This window comes from Apium graveolens, unplaced genomic scaffold, assembly GCF_009905375.1.
Source record: "Apium graveolens cultivar Ventura unplaced genomic scaffold, ASM990537v1 ctg8213, whole genome shotgun sequence".
In the NCBI taxonomy this organism is placed as follows: domain Eukaryota; kingdom Viridiplantae; phylum Streptophyta; class Magnoliopsida; order Apiales; family Apiaceae; genus Apium; species Apium graveolens.
Genome location: NW_027420986.1, coordinates 2,014 through 27,127, shown reverse-complemented (window position 1 = coordinate 27,127; position 25,114 = coordinate 2,014). Strand labels below are relative to the sequence as shown.

The 25,114-nt window shown below is 36.3% G+C and overlaps 1 protein-coding gene and 2 long non-coding RNA genes across 4 annotated transcripts; 1 reads left to right on the top strand and 2 right to left on the bottom strand.

Moving 5' to 3' along the window:
• The first annotated feature begins 4,376 nt into the window (after window positions 1–4,376).
• On the top strand, window positions 4,377–8,146 carry LOC141704761 (uncharacterized). The gene is made up of 4 exons (XR_012568067.1): window positions 4,377–4,533; window positions 4,919–6,649; window positions 7,348–7,789; window positions 7,872–8,146. It is a non-coding gene; the product is annotated as an uncharacterized LOC141704761 (long non-coding RNA).
• Window positions 8,147–12,471: 4,325 nt separating this feature from the next.
• Window positions 12,472–14,299, bottom strand: LOC141704760 (uncharacterized). Of its 2 annotated transcripts, XR_012568066.1 has the most exons (4): window positions 14,194–14,299; window positions 12,957–13,081; window positions 12,705–12,869; window positions 12,472–12,575 (listed from the first exon to the last, which is right to left on the bottom strand). It is a non-coding gene; the product is annotated as an uncharacterized LOC141704760 (long non-coding RNA). The 2 variants fall into 2 exon arrangements; XR_012568065.1 differs by lacking the exon at window positions 14,194–14,299 and having other exon boundaries at window positions 12,957–13,205.
• Window positions 14,300–16,775: 2,476 nt separating this feature from the next.
• LOC141704765 (putative nucleoredoxin 1-1) lies at window positions 16,776–19,609 on the bottom strand. Its single transcript, XM_074507944.1, has 2 exons — window positions 19,466–19,609; window positions 16,776–18,743 (listed from the first exon to the last, which is right to left on the bottom strand). Exons 1-2 carry the CDS (start codon window positions 19,541–19,543, stop codon window positions 17,736–17,738), a joined length of 1,086 nt encoding a protein of 361 aa, XP_074364045.1. The 5' UTR covers window positions 19,544–19,609; the 3' UTR covers window positions 16,776–17,735.
• Between the last annotated feature and the right edge of the window lie 5,505 nt (window positions 19,610–25,114).

The window sequence follows — 25,114 nt, the reverse complement described above, 5'->3', positions numbered from 1 at the left end:
GCTGATCTAGGTTGTTACATGAGTAAAATGCCAGCCCACAAAGACAGATTGCTTAGCTAACTATATTTTCATATATTCAGAGGGGTTAGATTTTACCAATTGAGCATGCAACTGGTGGAAATTTATAATGACAATATACATTTCTTAAATTAAAGAATGCATAAAAGGGATAGGGTATTTCCTTCAGACAGTGTTCATGAGAAGCAGCATAATGCATTCATATTTGGTGTAAATGTTAGAAAAATAATACAAGGTCCCTAATGTAAGATTTGGTGTTGATTACAGAGGTACGCCAATTGAATAATAAACAAAGCTCTTTTACATTTAGGAAGGGAAAACAATCAATCACAATGCACTCTGATAAATTAATAAAAGCATAGGATGATTCCCATAATGCCAAATTAGATAATCAGGCCCTCGAGGATTTCTTACCTAATCAGCCTTGTCCTGTTATTCTTGGACCAAATTGCTTGTAGAGAATTGTCTTGCTGGCTGCGTACACGTCCAAGACAGCCTCTGACACTACAAGCAGCTCCAAGTCACGCATTAGTTGCTCAAGGATTGTAAGTGAAACTAGGTGGTTACCAACTGTCTTCTCTAGCTGTGAAACGTGAAATGTATCTACTCGACTCATCGACTGCATCATGAAAGTATTCTACAACAATCAAATGAAGTAATGAATGATTAAATCACATTAACAGTAGTGAGAAAAATGAAGCAACCAGCACAATCTACACAATGTCTAATCTTTTATAATCAAGTGACAAATTTATAAATCCTGCCCATAATTAGATTAAAAAATACACCATCTTACAGTGAAAAAGAAACAAAAAGGAACACTTTAGAAGCCCTCAATCTGTGTACAAGTCGGAACATAAACTCATTATTGTGCATCGAGAGCACAACTCAACAAAAGTATCAAGTGATTTATGCATTCAACTCTCATTGAATCCCTCGAGTCCTTCAGCTGGGAGGAAGCTCTCCGTGTGGCTGAGAACTCCTAGGAGGAAGCTTTGAGATGGAAATTCAACGTACTTGGTATGTTTCTTCCTGTAGTCGTACAACATTTCTCCTAATCTAGTTTTTCCAAAAAACTGATTTGCACCAGAGTAGAGAAACAACCAATCTATCTCCTCCGAACCAGTGCCAAAAGTGAACATTTTGTTCCAAACCACCTCACCAGAAACTGCTATTGGTGTCCACAAACTGAGCTCCTTTTCAACAAGTGACCCGTCAGGAACAGTTTTAAGGACCACAGCCACGGAGCCCTCAAAATTCAAAACGTTGGACTTCCTTGCATGAACAAAGCTTGGGTACGAAATCAGTCCAAACAGTTCGGTATGCAAATCAAAAGTTATAATGAAATCCACACCTTCCATATACAAAACCCCGTCAACAACGGGACCAGACCTCAAAACAGGGGATGGGGGGTAATAGAGAAAACTTGGTAACTCAGTATCGACCTTAATGACCCTCCAGGAATCAGAATTTGAAGAATACAAATGCGCTGCTTCCAAACCCACATGTTTATTATCAATTTTCTGATATTCAAGAAATAAAACCTTAAAGTCACAGGATACACAATCAAATCCAAACCCAACTTCAAATTTGTAGGCTTTTAGGACTGGTCGTGGGTTGTCGATGATAACAGTGAAGGGTGTGTGCAGTTTGTCAATAACAGGGGTGCGTGGTGGTGGGTGGAATATTGTATGTCTCCTCTCCTCAGTCATGGTGAAAGCCGCAGGTGGAAGCATGAGTTTCTTATACATCCTAGTTAGGGGATTTAATAGATATAAATCAGCTTTAAAGTTATGAAAAACACAAACAACACCGTTAGAAGAGCTTACAAATTGTAATAAATCAAAAGGGGGCATCAAGGGGATATTCACCGAATAGTGTTTGAGAGAATCGGGGTAGAGAATAGTGGCAGCGTGACAGCCTTCATTATCGTCTACTCTAGAAGTAATCATAATAATAGAGGGTAATTTATTTACAGAAATTAGGTGGTGAGCAATGTGGAATTTAGGTGTTGAAATGATAGAATGCCATAACTTACAAACATATTTACATCTGAACAGCGAAATGACACAAGTGCGAGAGAGTATGTTGAATATAAGGTCCTTCGATAAATACCTCTCAGCACTTGAAGATAAGATCTCGGCCCCTGCATTGTCTTCTTGAGTTGCTTTTGCTTTGCCCGGATTGTTCCTCTTATTCTTGGATAGGATTGTGTCCTAGTCACAATTCATCTTTCTCTTTCTAACATATCTGATGGCCTTATACACATCATCATTATTTTTACTACTGGATGATGATGATGATTTGTTATGATGTTGTTCTCTAGTCGTATAGTTGAACATCTTTTTGTTGCGCCTCTTGATCCTATTAAGAGAAGTTAAATGGTTCCTCTTTCTCTTATTAGATGATGATGATGATGATTGGTTCCTCTTTCTCTTATTAGATGATGATGATGATGATTTAGCGTAAAGATTAGATATCTTCTCCTCTTCTTCTTCTTGTTTAGACATATTGTTCATCTTCCTCTTCTTCTTCTTCACAACGGCACAACGGATTGAGGTGCCCAAATCACTCCACATCTTCTTCCTCTTGTTGTTGATGGTTGATGATTTTGATTTATTCTTCCCCTCCTCCTCGACAACATCATCATCATCATCATCATGTTTACACAAAATCCACTTTCCAGCAGGAGGATCCATCGATTGATTGATTGAGTTTAATTTTAATATCTGTATTATTCTGGGTTTTACTTGTTGTGTGTGTCTTGCCCCAAATCTTCCTTTGCTGTGTGTGTATATATATATATATATAGGCTTCAGGTCGTTTATCTTCTACTACCTGTATACTTCCTATTTGGCTGCACATGGGTTTGAACAAACCGATCAACGACACCCAACTCAACCCTTTTTCAACCCGAAAAACCCCACATAATGTAAACCGAATTATAGATGAATTGTTTTTTATCAACCCGACATAAATGGGTTGGGTACGGATTACAAATATTTTTACCATAACCCAACCCAACCCGATTCATTAATATATTCTCCATAATTTTATATAATTTTTTAAGTTTGACATATATTTACGCCTCTTCTCGTATGTTTTCACGTAACTATTATAGTATCTTAAATGTGTTGTGTATTATTTTCTCATCTCCAATATCATATTAAGTTTCCTGGGTAATAATTTTATTTGTTCAATTTATGTTTGCATATTCATTTTCATCTGTAGATGTATCGTTAAAACATTTAGTTATGCATATAATTTACGATATGATATACATTACTAAAATTATGATGTTAATCAAATTTAAATATTAGTACTTTAACTATAATTATACAAATTTCATTTTTATCTAAATTTTCAAGATGAGTGGTAATAAATAGTATTGGAACTTTTTTTATCGGATCATTCAACACATCCAAACCAACCCAACCCGACCCAAACCGATGTACGACGGGTAGGGTTGGGTAACGAAATTATATTTTATGGGTTGGGTTAAAAAAATTCAAGTCGATTTAATTGGGTCGGGTTGTAAAATCGCCTTTAACCCGGCCAACCCGACCGATGTGCACCCCTATTTCCTATTCGGCCGGCCAACCCTTTTTCGGGCTTTGTTTCCAAATATTTATTTATTTAGTTTTCAAAAATATTATTTTATTTAGTTTTAAAACTAAATAAAATAATATTTTTTTAAAACTAAATAAAATAATATTTTTATTGTATTCATAAATAAAAATATGGTGTTTGAATAATAGTAGAATAATATAATTATATTTGATTTATGATCGTACTAAGGACATACTTTAAATACTTATTCTAATAAGATATTATTTTTAATCGTCTACTTTTAATTATAGAACATTAATGCTTGAGATTGTTTTGACAGTATAATATCAAATTTTTAAATAAAAAATTTCTTACGCTTATGTTATGTCATCTTTTAGCATGACAAATATTTTTTAATAATCCCGTAATTTATTAATTATTAATTATGATTAATTAATATTAACCTTAGGCAGTTAACATAAGGATTGTGAATAAAGGTGAAGGTTACTTTGATATGCGTGCAAATCAATTTCCACACAAGAATTTTTTGCAACAACTGCGGCACTACCTATTAGGGCCGCTCATGGATTACGTAACCCGTCAAACCCGACCCGACCCAACCCAATCCTGAAATGAGCCGTTTAAACTGAACCGTTTAAAACCGTGGATTAATTGAGTTATTTTTTATTTAACCCGTTTATAATGGGTTGGGTAAGATTTTATCCTTTTAAAAACCTAAACTAACCCAACCCGGTTATATAACTAGGCCCAACCCATTTTAAATATTTTACACTCCCTGATTCCCTGACCCCGACCCATTTACAATATTACTTCAGAACTTCCCCCAACTAAACCCTAGTTAGTCTGTATAATATTACATTTCATATTATACAGCCGCTCCTCACTCCTCAGTCCTCACTCGTCACTTCAGTTCTATCTCATTGGCTCCAAATCTTCAATTAATTTGTAAGATTCTTTTAATCTCTTCAATATTTTGTTTTATTCATATTGATTTGCTGTAAGTATTGATTTGTTTTATTTGAGAGTTGTATGATTTATTTGTCAAATCTTTGATAATCCTCAATTAGTATTTTGGCTAATCTTAATCTTTGGTAACTTAAATGACCTGTGGATGTGGTGATTGTAACTAAATGAATGACTTGTGATGATTTAATAGGTAGTGATATTCATTTTAAACTTGATTTGATTTGTTTATTTTAAATCTTTGGTATGATTTGATTTGTTTCTTGATTTAACTTATTTATTTGTTTTTAATAGATTAATTTATAAAGTCTTGACTGAGTGCTCAATCTTTGTTTTGATATATATTTATTTATTTGTTTGGATTTAGGACAAAAATATGGAAACAACATTCCCGCCCCCGATATCTGATTCCACTCAACAAATTCCTCCAGTGATCTTAAACACCACCCAAAACCCAAACACTTTCCTAACCCCAAACTCTGATCAAAACTTAACCCCCTGATGAACCCTCGATTACTAATGGTGAACTTAAATCCCCTAAAAGGGAGACTGATGATGTTGACCCACTTACAACCAAGAGAAAACCTACCAGAACTTCTGATGTGTGGGATCATTTTACCAAAATAAAGGGTGGAAATCATAAGGGTCCAAGATGCACATGTAACTATTGTGGAGCGAATTATGCTTGTCATAGTACAAGAGTTGGAACAAGTAGTTTGTGGGCTCACTTAAAGAAATGCAAGAATTATCCAAAAAATATGGCTGATAGGAAGCAAAAGGTGCTTAGCTTTAAACGTAGATTTGAAGGAAAGGGCAGTTTGTTCGTAGCAACATTTAAAAAAGTAAGATGTCGGAATGCCTTGGCGAAGTTTGTGGTGAAGGATGAACAGGCCTTCAATGTTGTGGAGGGGGAAGGTTTTAAGAATTTGATCAATGAGCTGCAACCTAGGTTTGTGGTCCCAAGTCGAATGACTGTTATTCGGGACATTTACACGCTGTTTTGTAATGAGAAATCTAAATTGATGAAAGATTTGACAGCCGCTGGACAAAAGGTGAGTCTAACAACCGATTGTTGGACATCCCGAACTCAAATGTCCTACATGTGTCTCACTGCACACTACATAGATTCTGATTGGAAGCTATAAAAACAGATAATCAACTTTTGTCAAGTTTCAAACCATAAAGGTGAGACCATTGGAAAGGTGATTGAGGGCTGTTTGCTTGAATGGGGGGTTGAAAAAGTATTTTCTGTTACACTTGACAACGCATCAGCCAATGATGTAGCAATTGGTTTTGTAAGGAGAAGGGTCAATGCATGGAAATGTGTTGTTCTTGATGGTGAACATCTCCATGTTCGACGTGGTGCTCACATCATAAACTTAATTGTCAATGACGGACTAACAAAGTTGCATGACTCAATAGTTGCAATCCGTAATTCCGTGAGATACATTCGTTCATCTACAGCAAGGCTACTTAAATTCAGATGTTGTGTGGAGAAGAAGAGAATTGATTATAAGGGGGGACTGGTCTCAGACGTGCCTACAAGGTGGAATAGCACGTATATGAGCTGGATGCGGCTCTGAAGTTTGAAAAAGCATTTACAAGGTATGAAGAGGAGGACGACAAATTTTTGAGCTACTTTATGGAAAAAGAGAACGGTAAAAAAATGATTGGACCTCCATCGTCTAATGATTGGGAGTCAGCAACTGTTTTTGTGAAATTTTTGTCTACCTTTTATGAAGTTACGTTGAAGTTTAGTGGCACTTTGCACCAAACTTCAAATAACTTTTATCATGAAATATGTGAGATTCACACTATGCTGGCCGAGTTAGTAGATCAAGATCATCCTTTATTGTCTACCATGGCTGTTAGCATGAAGAGAAAATACGACAAATATTGGGAAAATGCGGATAATATAAATCCAATGTTGTTCTTGGCTGTTGTACTCGATCCCGGGTACAAAATGAGGTACTTGAAGTACTGTTTTGAATCTGTATATGATGCTGAGACGGTTGCTAGGATTGTTGTGAAGGTGGAGTCGATTTTGCACGGCTTACATGTTTGTTATAGTACTAGAGTTAGAGATGGTTGTACTAAGGTTAGTTTTCTGGCTGCACTGTACTTTATAATCTGTTTTCTGATTTCTGTAGTGTTGATCAAGCAGTTTTAGCCTAGTCAGTAGATTTCTGTAGTGTTGATTTATGTACTTTAGAAGAAGATAATAGCTTGGTATAAATTGGTGTTGGTCAGTATGCAGATGATTGAAAGAACTGAACATGATGGAAAACTAATATATTTCAAATGCCTAGTCACGAGTCATGACCACAAACACAGGGAAGTTAGTTTACAAATATTGTTACTTGCTGTATTTTGGCAAGTATTAGTTTACAGTTTTAGCCTTTGACTTCCTGGAATTTGAAGTTATGTACTAATTAATAGAAAATAATGAAATAGAGCCCCATATACTAATATTGGAGTCTGGAGATGCTAACCACACCACTCCAGCAGGAAAATTGTTTTTCTGATCACCAACTCTTCTAGTTTGAAGAATGTAAATAGCTATCTTGTGAACTACATGACTCACTCTTTGCTAGACATTTGACAGTGTTGCCCAACAACACCTTAACAGTTTTTAGATGCCATCTTCTTTTGGACAGTGATCATGTTTCTGTATTGACTGTGATATACTTATTGCTGCTAGTGAATATGTTTATTATCTAGGTTCAGTCATGTTCTGTACTTCCAGATTAGTAGTATAACATACATGTTTGACTTGTAAATGTTAACGTGTAACAGGACAGTGGAGGTCCTTCTCCAGTTTAAACTGTTGGCAAAGAAACACGGAAGAGAAGGTTGTTGGAGAATTATATGCAGCAGCAGCAAATGGGAACAACGGAGAAAAAGAGTGATCTTGACATCTACTATTCTGAAGAACCTCTAGACCCTATGACCGATAAGTTCAACATTCTTAATTGGTGGAAAGACAATACTAGCACGTACCCAACTTTATCTTTGATTGCTCGAGATATTCTTGCTATTCCAGTTTCGACTGTTGCTTCGGAATCTGCATTTAGTACAAGTGGACGAATACTGGATGCTTTTCGGAGTTCTTTAAGTCCAAAAATGGTGAAGGCGCTCATTTGTACTCAAAGTTGGTTGAAGGGTAGTCATGGTGGAATTAAATCTAATACTTATTTGGATAAAACTCAATCCTACGAATTTCTTGAAGTTGAAGAAGGTGAAAAACACTTTTCGATACATTTCTTGAAGTAGATTTTATAACATGTTTTCTGAAATTTCAAATATTGTATATTTTGTAGATACTATTGGAAAAAAGAAAGGCAGTGTTGGATCAAATGAGAAGTGCAATAGTAGAGCCAATGTTATTAATCTCATTGATCACTGATTGTCACTATTCAGCCTATTTTGTTTAAATTTTAGACTGTTTTGTAGTATGCTTCGGGACTTACTATTGATGGGTGATGTAATATTTGGGATTGCTTAAACTATTTATGGATGATGTAATATTCTGGATTCCGAACTATTTATGGATGATGTAATATTCTGGATTCAGTACTTAATTTCCTGCTTTTAATTTTTTAATTTTTGTATTTTACAATGAACATTAGTTATATGTAATTTTGACAGCTTTATTTCTTTCAACCCGATTAACCCAACCCGGCCCAACCCATCACATAGTTAATAGGGTTGAATTTAATATTTTTTTTGAGATTAATGATTTAATATTTATGCCGCAATAAACGGGTTTGGTAATTAAATAGGTAAAACCGGCCCAAACAAGCCCTGTTACTATTGTTTTTGTAAACAATACAATTGTAAAAACTACAATTAAACCGACGGAACATCTCCGATTATCCAACGAGATTAACTAAATTTGTTGACTATAATAATTATTTAAAATATAGATAACAAAATATATGTATAAATTTTAAAGATATTCACTATAAATTTATCTATATTTTTTTATTACCAGTTTTTAGACATCGGCTATATATAACCATTCATAACCACTTATCTATATTTTTTCCTAAAGATTTTATTTTACCTATCATCATTGGATTGCATCAATTGATAAAATGAGTGCCACATAAGCTATTACTAAGAGGTTATTTAGTTTTAAAACTAAATAAAATAATATTTTTGAAAACAAAATAAAATAAATATTTGGAAACAAAGCCCGAAAAAGGGTTGGGCGGCCCAATAGGAAGTATACAGGCAGTAGAAGATAAACGACCTGAAGCCTATATATATACACACAGCAAAGGAAGATTTGGGCAAGACACACACAACAAGTAAAACCCAGAATAATTCAGATATCAAAATTAAACTCAATCAATCGATGGATCCTCCTGCTGGAAAGTGGATTTTGTGTAAACATGATGATGATGATGATGATGTTGTCGAGGAGGAGGGGAAGAATAAATCAAAATCATCACCCATCAACAACAAGAGGAAGATGTGGAGTGATTTGGGGACCTCAATCCGTTGTGCCGTTGTGAAGAAGAAGAAGAGGAAGATGAACAATATGTCTAAACAAGAAGAAGAAGAGGAGAAGATATCTAATCTTTCCGCTAAATCATCATCATCATCATCATCATCATCTAATAAGAAAAAGAGGAACCAATCATCATCATCATCATCTAATAAGAGAAAGAGGAACCATTTAACTTCTCTTAATAGGAACAAGAGGCACAACAAAAAGATGCTCAACTATACTACTAGAGAACAACATCATAACAAATCATCATCATCATCCAGTAGTAAAAATAATGATGATGTGTATAAGGCCATCATATATGTTAGAAAGAGAAAGATGAATTGTGACCAGGACACAATCCTATCCAAGAATAAGAGGAACAATCCGGGCAAAGCAAAAGCAACTCAAGAAGACAATGCAGGGGCCGAGATCTTATCTTCAAGTGCTGAGAGGTATTTATCGAAGGACCTTATATTCAACATACTCTCTCGCACTTGTGTCATTTCGCTGTTCAGATGTAAATCTGTTTGTAAGTTATGGCATTCTATCATTTCAACACCTAAATTCCACATTGCTCACCACCTAATTTCTGTAAATAAATTACCCTCTATTATTATGATTACTTCTAGAGTAGACGATAATGAAGGCTGTCACGCTGCCACTATTCTCTACCCCGATTCTCTCAAACACTATTCGGTGAATATCCCCTTGATGCCCCCTTTTGATTTATTACAATTTGTAAGCTCTTCTAACGGTGTTGTTTGTGTTTTTCATAACTTTAAAGCTGATTTATATCTATTAAATCCCCTAACTAGGATGTCTAAGAAACTCATGCTTCCACCTGCGGCTTTCACCATGACTGAGGAGAGGAGACATACAATATTCCACCCACCACCACGCACCCCTGTTATTGACAAACCGCACACACCCTTCACTGTTATCATCGACAACCCCACGACCAGTCCTAAAAGCCTACAAATTTGAAGTTGGGTTTGGATTTGATTGTGTATCCTGTGACTTTAAGGTTTTATTTCTTGAATATCAGAAAATTGATAATAAACATGTGGGTTGGAAGCAGCGCATTTGTATTCTTCAAATTCTGATTCCTGGAGGGTCATTAAGGTCGATACTGAGTTACCAAGTTTTCTCTATTACCCCCCATCCCCTGTTTTGAGGTCTGGTCCCGTTGTTGACGGGGTTTTGTATATGGAAGGTGTGGATTTCATTATAACTTTTGATTTGCATACCGAACTGTTTGGACTGATTTCGTACCCAAGCTTTGTTCATGCAAGGAAGTCCAACGTTTTGAATTTTGAGGGCTCCGTGGCTGTGGTCCTTAAAACTGTTCCTGACGGGTCACTTGTTGAAAAGGAGCTCAGTTTGTGGACACCAATAGCAGTTTCTGGTGAGGTGGTTTGGAACAAAATGTTCACTTTTGGCATTGGTTCGGAGGAGATAGATTGGTTGTTTCTCTACTCTGGTGCAAATCAGTTTTTTGGAAAAACTAGATTAGGAGAAATGTTGTACGACTACAGGAAGAAACAGACCAGTACGTTGAATTTCCATCTCAAAGCTTCCTCCTACGAGTTCTCAGCCACACGGAGAGCTTCCTCCCAGCTGAAGGACTCGAGGGATTCCTCCTACGTGTTCCTTTTTGTTTCTTTTTCACTGTAAGATGGTCTATTTTTTAATCTAATTATGGGCAGGATTTATAAATTTGTCACTTATTATAAAAGATTAGACATTGTGTAGATTGTGCTGGTTGCTTCATTTTTCTCACTACTGTTAATGTGATTTAATCATTCATTACTTCATTTGATTGTTGTAGAATACTTTCATGATGCAGTCGATGAGTCGAGTAGATACATTTCACGTTTCACAGCTAGAGAAGACAGTTGGTAACCACCTAGTTTCACTTACAATCCTTGAGCAACTAATGCGTGACTTGGAGCTGCTTGTAGTGTCAGAGGCTGTCTTGGACGTGTACGCAGCCAGCAAGACAATTCTCTACAAGCAATTTGGTCCAAGAATAACAGGACAAGGCTGATTAGGTAAGAAATCCTCGAGGGCCTGATTATCTAATTTGGCATTATGGGAATCATCCTATGCTTTTATTAATTTATCAGAGTGCATTGTGATTGATTGTTTTCCCTTCCTAAATGTAAAAGAGCTTTGTTTATTATTCAATTGGCGTACCTCTGTAATCAACACCAAATCTTACATTAGGGACCTTGTATTATTTTTCTAACATTTACACCAAATATGAATGAATTATGCTGCTTCTCATGAACACTGTCTGAAGGAAATACCCTATCCCTTTTATGCATTCTTTAATTTAAGAAATGTATATTGTCATTATAAATTTCCACCAGTTGCATGCTCAATTGGTAAAATCTAACCCCTCTGAATCTACTAAAATATAGTTAGCTAAGCAATCTGTCTTTGTGGGCTGGCATTTTACTCATGTAACAACCTAGATCAGCTATTAAATCGTAGAAAACACTACTCTGCTCAAATTTTTTGTTTCTATCTTGGCTATCAGTATATTTTAACTGGAATTTTTTGGATAAGCGGACTTCTGTTAAGAATCTTGCTTCTAAGTCACATGTTACCAGATTTCATGGATTTTGCAATATATTTTTTCTGTTATAAAACAACGTTCTGATTTTGACTACTTCAATTATTATGTACTTTTGATGCTCATACTTGTGGCTTAAGATACTGTTTGAAATTAATAACAGTCTACATTCTTGACATACAATGCTGATCAGTCACTTTATTGCAGTGTTGATATAAGTGAAGACAAAATTTCTGTATTTGACAATGGACCTGAGTGAAGAGAACTCTATTGTGAAATGGTAATATATGGCGGGTTTTTTAATAGAGTAATAAAGTGTTACTTGAATGTTGATCATCAATTTCTTTCCTTTTGCCTTGACAGTGGAAAAAAAACGTAACTCTGTATTGACATAGCATCGTGAATTGGCTTGTCCAAAGCTCAGTTTGATTAGTAGTTTTATCATCCAAAAATTTATTACAAAAAGAATATCTGACTGCAGTTTGTGAGAGTTATTAACAATAGAGGTGAAAGACTAGCGAGTGAATGCAAATAGACGGTGCTCTTGGGAAATGCTCAATAGCTGAACATACTTCTGACTGAATGTACCTGTTTTAAGAAATAGGTCTCATGTCTCAAAGACCAATTCCTGGTCATGTTTTCTATCCTTCTAGAATTAAGTTGCATGAATATTTGTCCTGTCCACCTTCACTTTCTATTATCAATTCATAGAATTCATAGAGGCCAGATCAACTCCTCCAAGATACTCCCTCCGTCCTAATTTATTTGTCTCTTTTGTACGTAATTTAAGGTGCATTGAACTCATAGATTTGAATTTCTATTCACAAAGCTTTAATAAAAGGAGCTCACATTTTGGAGTTGGTTTAGAGTTACATGCTCACAATCTGGTGATTCCAAATATTGTCCAGCTGTTAACTCTACGTTTCTCCCACAGTTCATGTCACAACCCTGCATTACAAGAGTGTAACATATACATTGCATCGTGAGTTGAAATCAAGAACAAATTATCAGTTGGTGCCTCATCTAAGTTTCAGCAATATTTTAACAATTAATACACAATTTAGTACTAGCACTCACCACTTTTATCTCAAGTCATTCCAACATGGGCATACTTCTGAGCAAGCACAGAGCATTTGAAATCACATACACGTCATTAAATGCAACACTACATAATTTCAGTGTCTTCAAGTTCTCCATTGTTGAGGTTAGATAATTGTGAAAAGTTAAACCTGGATCCAAAAACTATGTATGTACATTATTAAATTAAAACACAAGAGACATATTTTAATTTAAGAAAAGGAAAGAAAATCTAATTTGTTAAACTTTTACCCAGAGGCTGATGATATTGCCCTTAAGAGTTTCAATGCTAGGCATATCACCAAGAAGCCTGCGTAGGTTGAAGCTTTTCTTTATATCGGTACAAGGGTTGTAATCCTGAGCATAATGCTTAAACACTGACACAAGCAATACACCGAAATTATTGCCAAAATAACAGCCCAAGGAACGGTCTGATGCGAGTGATAAATAACAGACAATGAGCCTGAGAGTACGAGTAGAGCAACTACCAAAGAAATCAAGAAAAACAACTCGGGCCCAAAAAACAAATTCCAGCAATAACAAAACCCAGCCAAAACCCCAGACAGAAGTCACACCACGAGAAACTTTGCAACGAACAACTCCCCTATTCTGCAGACTTCGCTCGAAGTTACAACAGCACCACCACTTGAAACTACAGCATCACGACTTCGAAGCGAAACTCCACACTGAAAACGAGCAAAACCTCTCCAGCATTCGAAAAAAATCAGACCCTCTACACGACCTGCAACAGCACTACAGAACCCATCTAAACCTTCAGACCTAAAAACCTGCAAAATAAAACCCCCACTCCAGACAGAATCCACACCTCGGGCACCTCCCCATTCCCAAAACCACCCAAAACTCTGATCTACTACAACCCAGCATCGAAACCCCAACCACAACACCAAAAACTCACTAGACCTACCCCTCGGACAAAGCTTTTAATTACATGAAAAGAGATGAAAAAAAGGGAAAATATAGTATGTAGCCTGTGCTAACATATCAGCAAGCTAGAACACATAAACGGAGAAAACCATCAAATTCAGAATGGATGGCATGACAGATAGGTGCACCTCCACATGATACTCAAAAGCTACTCACCCGTTAATGGTATGGATCCAGTATTGTAAACCTTATACGACAAATAACATCCAAAATAAGTTTAATAATAATGACACCACTATTGGTGGAATATTACCAAATATTGCACCTAAATTACAACTTCAGCAGTTCAGCAAAGCACATTTAAACCTAAAGAAATAGTATAAAGGGAAAATAAAAAGCAAAAATTGTTTATAATTACGCCTAAAAGAATTTAGATACACAATTGGGCTAAATTTAAGATCTCACGACAGCCTATTATAACTTCCTTTTTTATATGTAGACACATATTATTTGGAAGAGAGATTAATAGAGCTAAATATATGATTTATGCTTTAAACAATCAATTTATAAATCGATCAGAGATTCAAGGAAAATATATAGTTACCTGGGAGGCTGCCATATCAGATGCCTAAGATCCTCCTTCATAGATTTCGTTACAGCTGCAGAGCCAAGTCGAGCACACAACCATTGGTCGCTACTTTCATATAAACGCATAGGATATTTCAATTTAGTTCTTTGCTTTTTCCTTTAATTTCGTCTGTTTTTTACAATACACCACCACCAAATCTGAGGGATTCTGATAGGAAGCCTGGAAAAATGTGAATGAATAAACTTAATGTGGCTGTTGAATTCAATAGCATGCCTTTATGCATAACGCATTGTGGTCACAATTAGCGGCCTGAATACTTAACTAAAAAGAGATGTTCATAGGCATCCTACATAAATCAGAAAATATCTAAAAACAGAGAAGAACAAAGACGTACAAAATTAAAGATAAATTAATTATGTCATGCATCTTATAATGAACAAACAAAGCTCGGAAGAAAGTGATTATATATTTAAGGTCCAAAGAGAGTATGAGAGCTCAACATAAACTTCCATAAGATGGATAATCCGCAAAACCCAATTTATATGGAGCTCAATATAAACCTAAACCCCCACAGGATTAATATGTAAACTTAAAGATAAAATAAACACTGAAAGTAAGCATAATGATACCATGGCTATGGTACCTGGCCACTTCCTGAGAATTCCAAGGGCTGCCTGCCCATTTCCTAAGAACTGCAAGGACCTGCATACCCTCAAAATATATGCATAAAAAATTGTACACGTATACACATACATTAATTCATTGAAAAGAATTTTAAAGTAATTATACATAAAATTTGCACGATAAAATCAATTGTGTTTAAAACGGAGGGCATTTCCATTGTTTTTTTCCTTCGCTCTACAACTTGATTTGAATCTGATCGAGTTTGGGAGAGAGAAAGCAAAGAGTCCGAAACCAACATATATCCTATATGAAAATGGTTTTCATTTTCTTTTAATGCACTATATTGCTTTAAACTTTTCCGGCAGCCAAAAAATTCCTGTGCCAAGATAACTTAATTGTAAGTGGATCATCCAGGAACATGGAGCATCACTGATAGCAGGTTTAGTAAAGCTTTTTTCAATGTCAACTTGCCTCCTACAGAAGGTCTGCAATTATGTTTCATGTTGGTTTGTTCATATTCAATTGCTTATTACCTTGTCATCACGTAATTCAAACTGTGGTCCAAATGACCCTCTTTCTGATTTTGTACATGTGGGAAATAATGGAACATGAGATTAAAGGAATTTGGAAACTTGCAGCTTGGATCAAGATATTTCATGACACAATCTTTAGTATATTTAATATTTCTTCTTATTTATGCCTAAACTCTTAAAAATCTTTTATTTGTATTATCTCAAAATTTTATAAATTTATATATTTGATTTGCGGCATACATGACTAAGAGGATCCATACTGTAGCTTCTTAATCCTTTAATATTGGATCAAAGATAAATTTTTTCTTTGTTTAATATCAAGTTAACCCTTATTCTATTAGTTCAAGAATGGCTTGTTTTGAGGAGTCTGCGTAGAATGGCGTTGGTCTTATGGCTCGTGACAGCAATAAGAAGTTGCAGATTTTCCGACATCAGAGTATCATTGGTCATGCAATCAAAATTTGTATATGAAACGAAATTAAATCCTTCATATGTATTTTGCCAAATAATGCTCTTCTATGTATACAGTGTTTAATAGCAAGGCCAAAGAAAAAGCTCTAAACAGAAAACTACCAATTTAAGCGCAAACTAAGCACGCATTCCTGATAATTTGTAATGGAAGGAGCAGTAAAACACAAAATTGAGCAGAAGATACAAACCTAGAATTCTGAATCAATTTTTTGTCCTCTTCTTTGCTTCTCCAGCCTCAACCCAGAATTTTTTTGATGCGAGTGATTAATAACAAATAATGAGCCTGAGAGTACGAGTAGAGCAACTACCATGGTCCCCACATACTCGAAAGCATCAGTGAGCGCCGTCCGACTTTGTCTAGCAAAAATGTTGATATCAGAGCAAAAATAGTTTTGCAGATTCCAATACCTATGGTGGCGAGTAGCTTGTGGTCATCTCTCTTTATCCCAGCCTTCTCAAAAATTCGAGGACTGTACAAAACAACAGCATCAACACCTATGACCAAGTATTACAGCTAAAACCATTTAGAATCTGTCAAGCTCGAATAAGTGTGTCATATCTTTTGTAACCCCATAACTTGAGTTTGTCCAATAGATCCTTATTTAAAATCACTTTGCACTCCCATTTAAAATTTATGCATGCCTTCAAGGGAAATCCCCCTAATCATGAGCTCTGAAAATTAAGTAAAAAAACGAACCAAGATATGCATGAATATCTTTATATTAGTATAAAATCAAAGCAAAAACAGCTCAGTTTGTGCTACCCTGTTTTGGTTTTTGTAAAGGATTTTTTTTTGGGTAAATGAGGTCGAGCCTCGTAAAATCTAATAGACTAAAAGAATATACAAAGAGTTTGAACTAGCCACAAAGAAGACTTGAAACAAAACTCCAAGAATTCTAAGGACTAGCTTGAGAAAGAGAAAAACACTAACTTAAAAATAAAGCTAGTCTAAGCAAATAGACCAGCAAATTAAACAAGCAAAAGGCAGCATTCCAAAAGAGACCATGACATTCCAAATTAAACACCAGGAGAAAATTGCCAACTCCCAGCCAATAGATGAAATCCACGCAGCACTACCTATGCCTCCCATCCAAGAAGAGAAAAACATGCACACTCCAAACACCAACCACACACCAATCACCAACACAAAAAACAGTCCATGAGCTCGACAAATCCAGGAAAATGCAGACAGAAAAAATCTCTATCTGCTCCCAAGGACCATGTAAATCAAACGCAGCACAGCAAAAACATAAACCTGCCATACTCCAGCAAATTCTCTACACGCAGCTCGAGACGTGAAGCACAAAAACCCAAGACCCCTGAACTGCTATAATCCAGAAATTGAACAAAGCAACAGCAGAACCCGAAGCAAAATCTTGCAGAAAAATGAAATCCCACAAAAAACATTGCACCAAATCCTCCCAGACTCGAGACAAAAATCTGCAGCAAATTGAAACCCCAGGATCGAACCACCCCCCGAAAACAGAAAGCAACCTGCAGACCCATCTGCATAGCTTCAACAGATAACACACACAAAACCAGAGAAACAGACCCTGATTCTGCAGACCCCACAGCAGCACTAAACAATACCTACGGCTTTCAAATTGCTCAGAAACCTCCGAAAACCGCAACTTAAAACTACAGCAGCTCAGCTCGAAGCGAGAAACCACAAAGAAATCAAGAAAAACAACTCGGGCCCAAAAACAGATTCAAAGAAAATATATAGTTACCTGGGAGGCTGCCATATCAGATGCCCAAAATCCTCCTTCATAGATTTCATTACAGCTGCAGAGACAAGTCAAGCACACAACCATTGGTCGCTACTTTCATATAAACGCATATACAAAAACCAGAATCCAGAATTACTTTCATCATCATTGTACACAGTACATATACAAAAACCAGAATCCAGAATTACTTTCATTATCATTATGTCATGTAGCAGTCTTCTGGGTCTGGCCCTTCATTTACACATTCTAATTTACATTTAATATTAATGTACTCTCTCACATGCAGCGAGACCTCGTTTTCCATATCTCCATCCTGATAAAAGGGAAATACCATATTTTGTCCAAGTTCAGGGTCTTTTTTCATTCTAACAATCGATCCTTCCTGATCAAATGCAATAAGTCCACAATTTGTCAGAACATCGGGCCAAACACGGTTTATATACTTCCTTGCTTCTGAGCCCTGATCAAGATGAGCATGCATAAACCATGGGAAAGATGCTACAATCTTCTTATCACGATTAATATAGACCCCCCTATAGATGTGGATAACTTCGAACTCATCGTCGGTGCCCTTCATCCTAATATACCTTGCTTTCATCTCCCTCCAAAAACTGTTAAATGTACCAGGGACGTTCTGAAATAAGATTATGATTCTCTTGCCAATATATTGTGAAAATCGAACTCGGGACCCATTTGTGTGCATAAAGACAGTGTCCAGATCCCAGAACATCTCCAGCTTTAATTTTTTTAACATTTCAAGCTCTAAATTGACAGCACTGCGAAAGCTGAACGGGTATGCTGGAGCACCATAACTCAACAATATATGAGTGCCCAACAGTTCGATGAATTTTCCATGAGGTCCAATAATCACCATCCTTGCCGGTACTGGCACTCCGAGCTCTTGGGGTTGTTGGAAAATCCTCTGCAACTTCTTACTACAATTTGTGTCGTTAAAAGGAAGTGCCAACCAAGGCATTGTCTTAATTTCATTCAAGAAAGAATCTTCAACCATGCGACCACATGTATCATCATGATGCTCGCACCAGCCGTGTGTGTATATAAGAACAATCTCAAACTCTTTCGAGTTTTCTGACAACTCTTGATAAAGCTTCTTAAGTGTCCCTGTGGTGTGTAATTCATCATGTTCATCTAGACATGGACAAAAATATAAGCCCACTGCCTTATGATCAAGACCATCGAGGGGTACCTGCCAAATTAAGTAGCATTTGTAAAGAAAGAAACCGATGTTAGTAAAAGTATGTATAGTTGAATGTACATATGAAAAAACTAGTAATACAAAACAGCATACTTGTCAAGGCATACAGAAGAACAAAGACAATAGCGAACTGCGTGGATGCCTAGGAGGTAAGGTGCCCTCCTAGTCGTCCATTAGGGGAATTAGGCGTTTTTCTATATATATAGGCGTATATATTAGATATTTATGTGCATACATTTTAATTGATTCTAACAATAATTACATTATTAATTTAAAGATTAGTCTATTTGATTGAAACAAATAGATTTTACTAACTTTTGTTTGTTTAATTTTGAGACTCTTGTTAGAAGTATGATGGTTCAATACTTGATTGTACAACTTTATAAATTTAACCACTTAAAGACGAAAATAGGCAAAATCAAATCATATATTAAAAAAAGCACACATTTACGTATAGCTGATTGCCTAAATCTCCTAATGTACGCCTAGGTGTCGCTCACCTAGACTCTGCCTAATTCGCCTAACCTAGTAGAATCAAGACGGTTGATTTCAGCCTAGACGACGACTAAGCAACGTCTTAATAACTATGCAAAACAGACAAATATCTTTATTTTTTGTTAAGAAAACAGACAAATTTGTCTGTTTTCTTAACAACAAAACAGACAAATTTCTAATATCGTTAAAATCAAAAAATGGTGATTTAGCATGCATACCTGGTCTCCATTGTTGTTGACGAGATAATCACGTTCAGGAGTGGCCAAGAGTTTTTGAATGGAAAGAGGCTGCTGCATAAGTAAATTATCTTCCGAATTGATGGATTGTATTCTTTCGTTGGTAAAAGGATAAGCAGCAGCTCCGTACCTGAGAAACAAAGGGTCGGCATCATATTGCAAAACAAAACCTGTTGGGTCAATGATTACAGAACAAGGCATTCTGTGATAATTGTTAAACAGGTTTTCAAGGCATTTCCTGCATTCTAAATCTGAAAACGGAATGGCAGGCCATGGCATTGTGGAAAACATTTTCATAAAAATTTGATGAGGATCGGGAGAAAAATGATCATTAATTGCAACAAGGACGATCTCGAAATCACCTTTGGGCTGTAACTTATGTATATCCACCAAGTGTTTTGACACTGTGCCCAAATCGTCGTAATAAGCTGCGAGTGTCATAAAATATAAAACAACAAACTTGCCTGACAGATCCTTGGCCTTAACCCGCTGTTGGTTGGATTTGATAAGAAAATTCCTTTTTTTGGTGAATAAAAGGGCCGACAAATCGACTGTATCACCAATTTTAATAATGTTGCAACTAGTATTGTGCACCTTGTCTGTTTTTGCTTTGCCCGGATTGTTCCTCTTATTCTTGGATAGGATTGTGTCCTGGTCACAATTCATCTTTCTTTTCTAACATATCGGATGGCCTTATACACATCATCATTATTTTTACTACTGGATGATGATGATGATTTGTTATGATGTTGTTCTCTAGTCGTATAGTTGAGCATCTTTTTGTTGCGCCTCTTGTTCCTATTAAGAGAAGTTAAATGGTTCCTCTTTCTCTTATTAGATGATGATGATGATGATTGGTTCCTCTTTCTCTTATTAGATGATGATGATGATGATTTAGTGTAAAGATTAGATATCTTCTCCTCTTCTCTTCTTGTTTAGACATATTGTTCATCTTCCTCTTCTTCTTCTTCACAACGGCACAACGGATTGAGGTCCCCAAATCACTCCACATCTTCCTCTTGTTGTTGATGGGTGATGATTTTGATTTATTCTTCCCTCCTCCTCGACAACATCATCATCATCATCATGTTTACACAAAATCCACTTTCCAGCAGGAGGATCCATCGATTGATTGAGTTTAATTTTGATATCTGAATTATTCTGGGTTTTACTTGTTGTGTGTCTTGCCACAAATCTTCCTTTGCTGTGTATATATATATAGGCTTCAGGTCGTTTATCTTCTACTGCCTGTATACTTCCTATTGGGCCGCCCAACCCTTTTTCGGGCTTTGTTTCCAAATATTTATTTATTTAGTTTTCAAAATACTATTTTTTAGTTTTAAAACTAAATAAAATAATATTTTTTTAAAACTAAATAAAATAATATTTTATTGTATTCATAAATAAAAATATGGTGTTGTTGAATAATAGTAGAATAATAAATTATATTTTATTTATGATCGTACTAAGACCAGTCCCCTCTATAATAATTTTTCTTCTTCTACTATTATTCAAACACCTATATATCATATCATATCACCTATATAATATATAATATTTTTGAAAACTAAATAAATAAATATTTGGAAACAAAGCCGGAAAAAGGGTTGGGGGCCCAATAGGAAGTATACAGGCAGAGTAGAAGATAAACGACCTGAAGCCTATATATATAACACAGCAAAGGAAGATTTGTGGCAAGACACACACAACAAGTAAAACCCAATAATTCAGATATCAAAATTAAACTCAATCAATCGATGGATCCTCCTGCTGGAAAGTGGATTTTTGTGTAAACATGATGATGATGATGATGTTGTCGAGGAGGAGGGGAAGAATAATAAATCAAAACTCACCCCTCAACAACAAGAGGAAGATGTGGAGTGATTTGGGGACCTCAATCCGTTGTGCCGTTGTGAAGAGAAGAAGAAGGGAAGATGAACAATATGTCTAAACAGAAGAAGAAGAGGAGAAGATATCTCTTTACATAAATCATCATCTCATCATCTAATAAGAGAAAGAGGAACCAATCATCATCATCATCATCTAATAAGAGAAAGAGGATACCATTTAACTTCTTTATAGGAACAAGAGGCGCAACAAAAAGATGCTCAACTATACGACTAGAGAACAACATCATCAAATCATCATCATCATCCAGTAGTAAAAATAATGATGATGTGTATAGGCCATCCGATATGTTAGAAAGACGAAAGATGAATTGTGACCAGGACACAATCCTATCCAAGAATAAGAGGAACAATCCGGGCAAAGCAAAAACAGACAAGGTGCACAATACTAGTTGCAACATTATTAAAATTGGTGATACAGTCGATTTGTCGGCCCTTTTATTCACCAAAAAAAGGAATTTTCTTATCAAATCCAACCAACAGCGGGTTAAGGCCAAGGATCTGTCAGGCAAGTTGTTGTTTTTATTTTATTGACACTCGCAGCTTATTACGACGATTTGGGCACAGTTGTCAAAACACTGGTGGATATACATAAAAGTTACAGCCCAAAGGTGATTCGAGATCGTCCTTGTTGCAATTAATGATCATTTTTCTCCGATCCTCATCAAATTTTTATGAAAATGTTTTCCACAATGCCATGGCTGCCATTCCGTTTTCAGATTTAGAATGCAGGAAATGCCTTGAAAACCTGTTTAACAATTATCACAGAATGCCTTGTTCTGTAATCATTGACCCAACAGGTTTTGTTTTGCAATATGATGTCGACCCTTTGTTTCTCAGGTACGGAGCTGCTGTATCCTTTTACCAACGAAAGAATACAATCCATCAATTCGGAAGATAATTTACTTATGCAGCAGCCTCTTTCCATTCAAAAATCTTGGCCACTCCTGAACGTGATTATCTCGTCAACAACAATGGAGACCAGGTATGCATGCTAAATCACCATTTTTTGATTTTAACGATATTAGAATTGTTGTTTTGTTGTTAAGAAAACAGACAAATTTGTCTGTTTTCTTACAAAAAATAAGATATTGTCTGTTTTGCATAGTTATTAAGACGTTGCTTAGTCGTCGTCTAGGCTGAAATCAACCGTCTTGATTCTACTAGGTTAGGCGAATTAGGCAGAGTCTAGGTGAGCGACACCTAGGCGTACATTAGGAGATTTAGGCAATCAGCTATACGTAAAGTGTGCTTTTTTTTAATATATGATTTGATTTGCCTATTTTCGTTTAAGTGGTTAAATTTATAAAGTTGTACAATCAAGTATTGAACCATCATACTTCTAACAGAGTCTCAAAATTAAAAAAACAAAAGTTAGTAAAATCTATTTGTTTCAATCAAATAGACTAATCTTTAAATTAATAATGTAATTATTGTTAGAATCAATTAAAATGTATGCACATAAATATCTAATATATACGCCTATATATATAGAAAAAACGCCTAATTCCCCTAATGGACGACTAGGAGGGCACCTTACCTCCTAGGCATCCACGCAGTTCGCTATTGTCTGTTCTTCTGTATGCCTTGACAAGTATGCTGTTTGTATTACTAGTTTTTTCATATGTACATTCAACTATACATACTTTTACTAACATCGGTTTCTTTCTTTACAAATGCTACTTAATTTGGCAGGTACCCCTCGATGGTCTTGATCATAAGGCAGTGGGCTTATATTTTGTCCATGTCTAGATGAACATGATGAATTACACACCACAGGGACACTTAAGAAGCTTTATCAAGAGTTGTCAGAAAACTCGAAAGAGTTTGAGATTGTTCTTATATACACACACGGCTGGTGCGAGCATCATGATGATACATGTGGTCGCTGGTTGAAGATTCTTTCTTGAATGAAATTAAGACAATGCCTTGGTTGGCACTTCCTTTTAACGACACAAATTGTAGTAAGAAGTTGCAGAGGATTTTCCAACAACCCAAGAGCTCGGAGTGCCAGTACCGGCAAGGATGGTGATTATTGGACCTCATGGAAAATTCATCGAAACTGTTGGGCACTCATATATTGTTGAGTTATGGTGCTCCAGCATACCCGTTCAGCTTTCGCAGTGCTGTCAATTTAGAGCTTGAAATGTTAAAAAAATTAAAGCTGGAGATGTTCTGGGATCTGGACACTGTTTATGCACACAAATGGGTCCCGAGTTCGATTTTCACAATATATTGGCAAGAGAATAATAATCTTATTTCAGAACGTCCCTGGTACATTTAACAGTTTTTGGAGGGAGATGAAAGCAAGGTATATTAGGATGAAGGGCACCGACGATGAGTTCGAAGTTATCCACATCTATAGGGGGGTCTTATTAATCGTGATAAGAAGATTGTAGCATCTTTCCCATGGTTTATGCATGCTCATCTTGATCAGGGCTCAGAAGCAAGGAAGTATATAAAGTTGTTGGCCCGATGTTCTGACAAATTGTGGACTTATTGCATTTGATCAGGAAGGATCGATTGTTAGAATGAAAAAAGACCCTGAACTTGGACAAAATATGGTATTTCCCTTTTATCAGGATGGAGATATGGAAAACGAGTCTCGCTGCATGTGAGAGAGTACATTAATATTAAATGTAAATTAGAATGTGTAAATGAAGGGCCAGACCCAGAAGATGCTACATGACATAATGATAATGAAAGTAATTCTGGATTCGGTTTTTGTATATGTACTGTGTACAATGAGATGAAAGTAAATTCTGGATCTGGTTTTTGTATATGCGTTTATATAAAGTAGCGACCAATGGTTGTGTGCTTGACTTGTCTCTGCAGCTGTAATGAAATCTATGAAGGAGGATTTTGGGCATCTGATATGGCAGCCTCCCAGGTAACTATATATTTTCTTTGAATTGTTTTTGGGCCCGAGTTGTTTTTCTTGATTTCTTTGTGGTTTCTCGCTTCGAGCTGAGCTGCTGTAGTTTTAAGTTGCGGTTTTCGGAGGTTTTGAGCAATTGAAAGCCGTAGGTATTGTTTAGTGCTGCTGTGGGGTCTGCAGAATCAGGGTCGTTTCTCTGGTTTTGTGTGTGTTATCTGTTGAAGCTATGCAGATGGGTCTGCAGGTTGCTTTCTGTTTTCGGGGGGTGGTTCGATCCTGGGGTTTCAATTTGCGCAGATTTTGTCTCGAGTCTGGGAGGATTGGTGCAATGTTTTTTGTGGGATTTCATTTTTCTGCAAGATTTGCTTCGGGTTTGCTGGTTGCTTTGTTCAATTTCTGGATTATAGCAGTTCAGGGGTCTTGGGTTTTTGTGCTTCACGTCTCGAGCTGCGTGTAGAGAATTGCTGGAGTATGGCAGGTTTATGTTTTGCTGTGCTGCGTTTGAACATGGTCCCTTGGGAGCAGATAGAGATTTTTCTGTCTGCATTTTCCTGGATTGTCGAGCTCATGGACTGTTTTTTGTTGGGTGATTGGTGTGTGGTTGGTGTTTGGAGTGTGCATGTTTTTTCTCTTCTGGATGGGAGGCATAGGTAGTGCTGCGTGGATTTCATCTATTGGCTGGGAGTGGCAATTTTCTCCTGGTGTTTAATTGGAATGTCATGGTCTCTTTTGGAATGCTGCCTTTTGCTGTTTAATTGCTGGTCTATTTGCTTAGACTAGCTTTATTTGTTAAGTTAGTGTTTTCTCTTTCTCAAGCTAGTCCTTAGAATTCTTGGAGTTTTGTTT

Bases quoted from the DNA above. Each gene is read 5' to 3' on its own strand.
- LOC141704765 (XM_074507944.1), bottom strand. From the start codon at position 19,543: ATGCAGCAGCCTCTTTCCATTCAAAAACTCTTGGCCACTCCTGAACGT. The intron at 18,744-19,465 runs GTATGCATGCTA...TTAATTTGGCAG, and splicing joins TCAACAACAATGGAGACCAG to GTACCCCTCGATGGTCTTGA.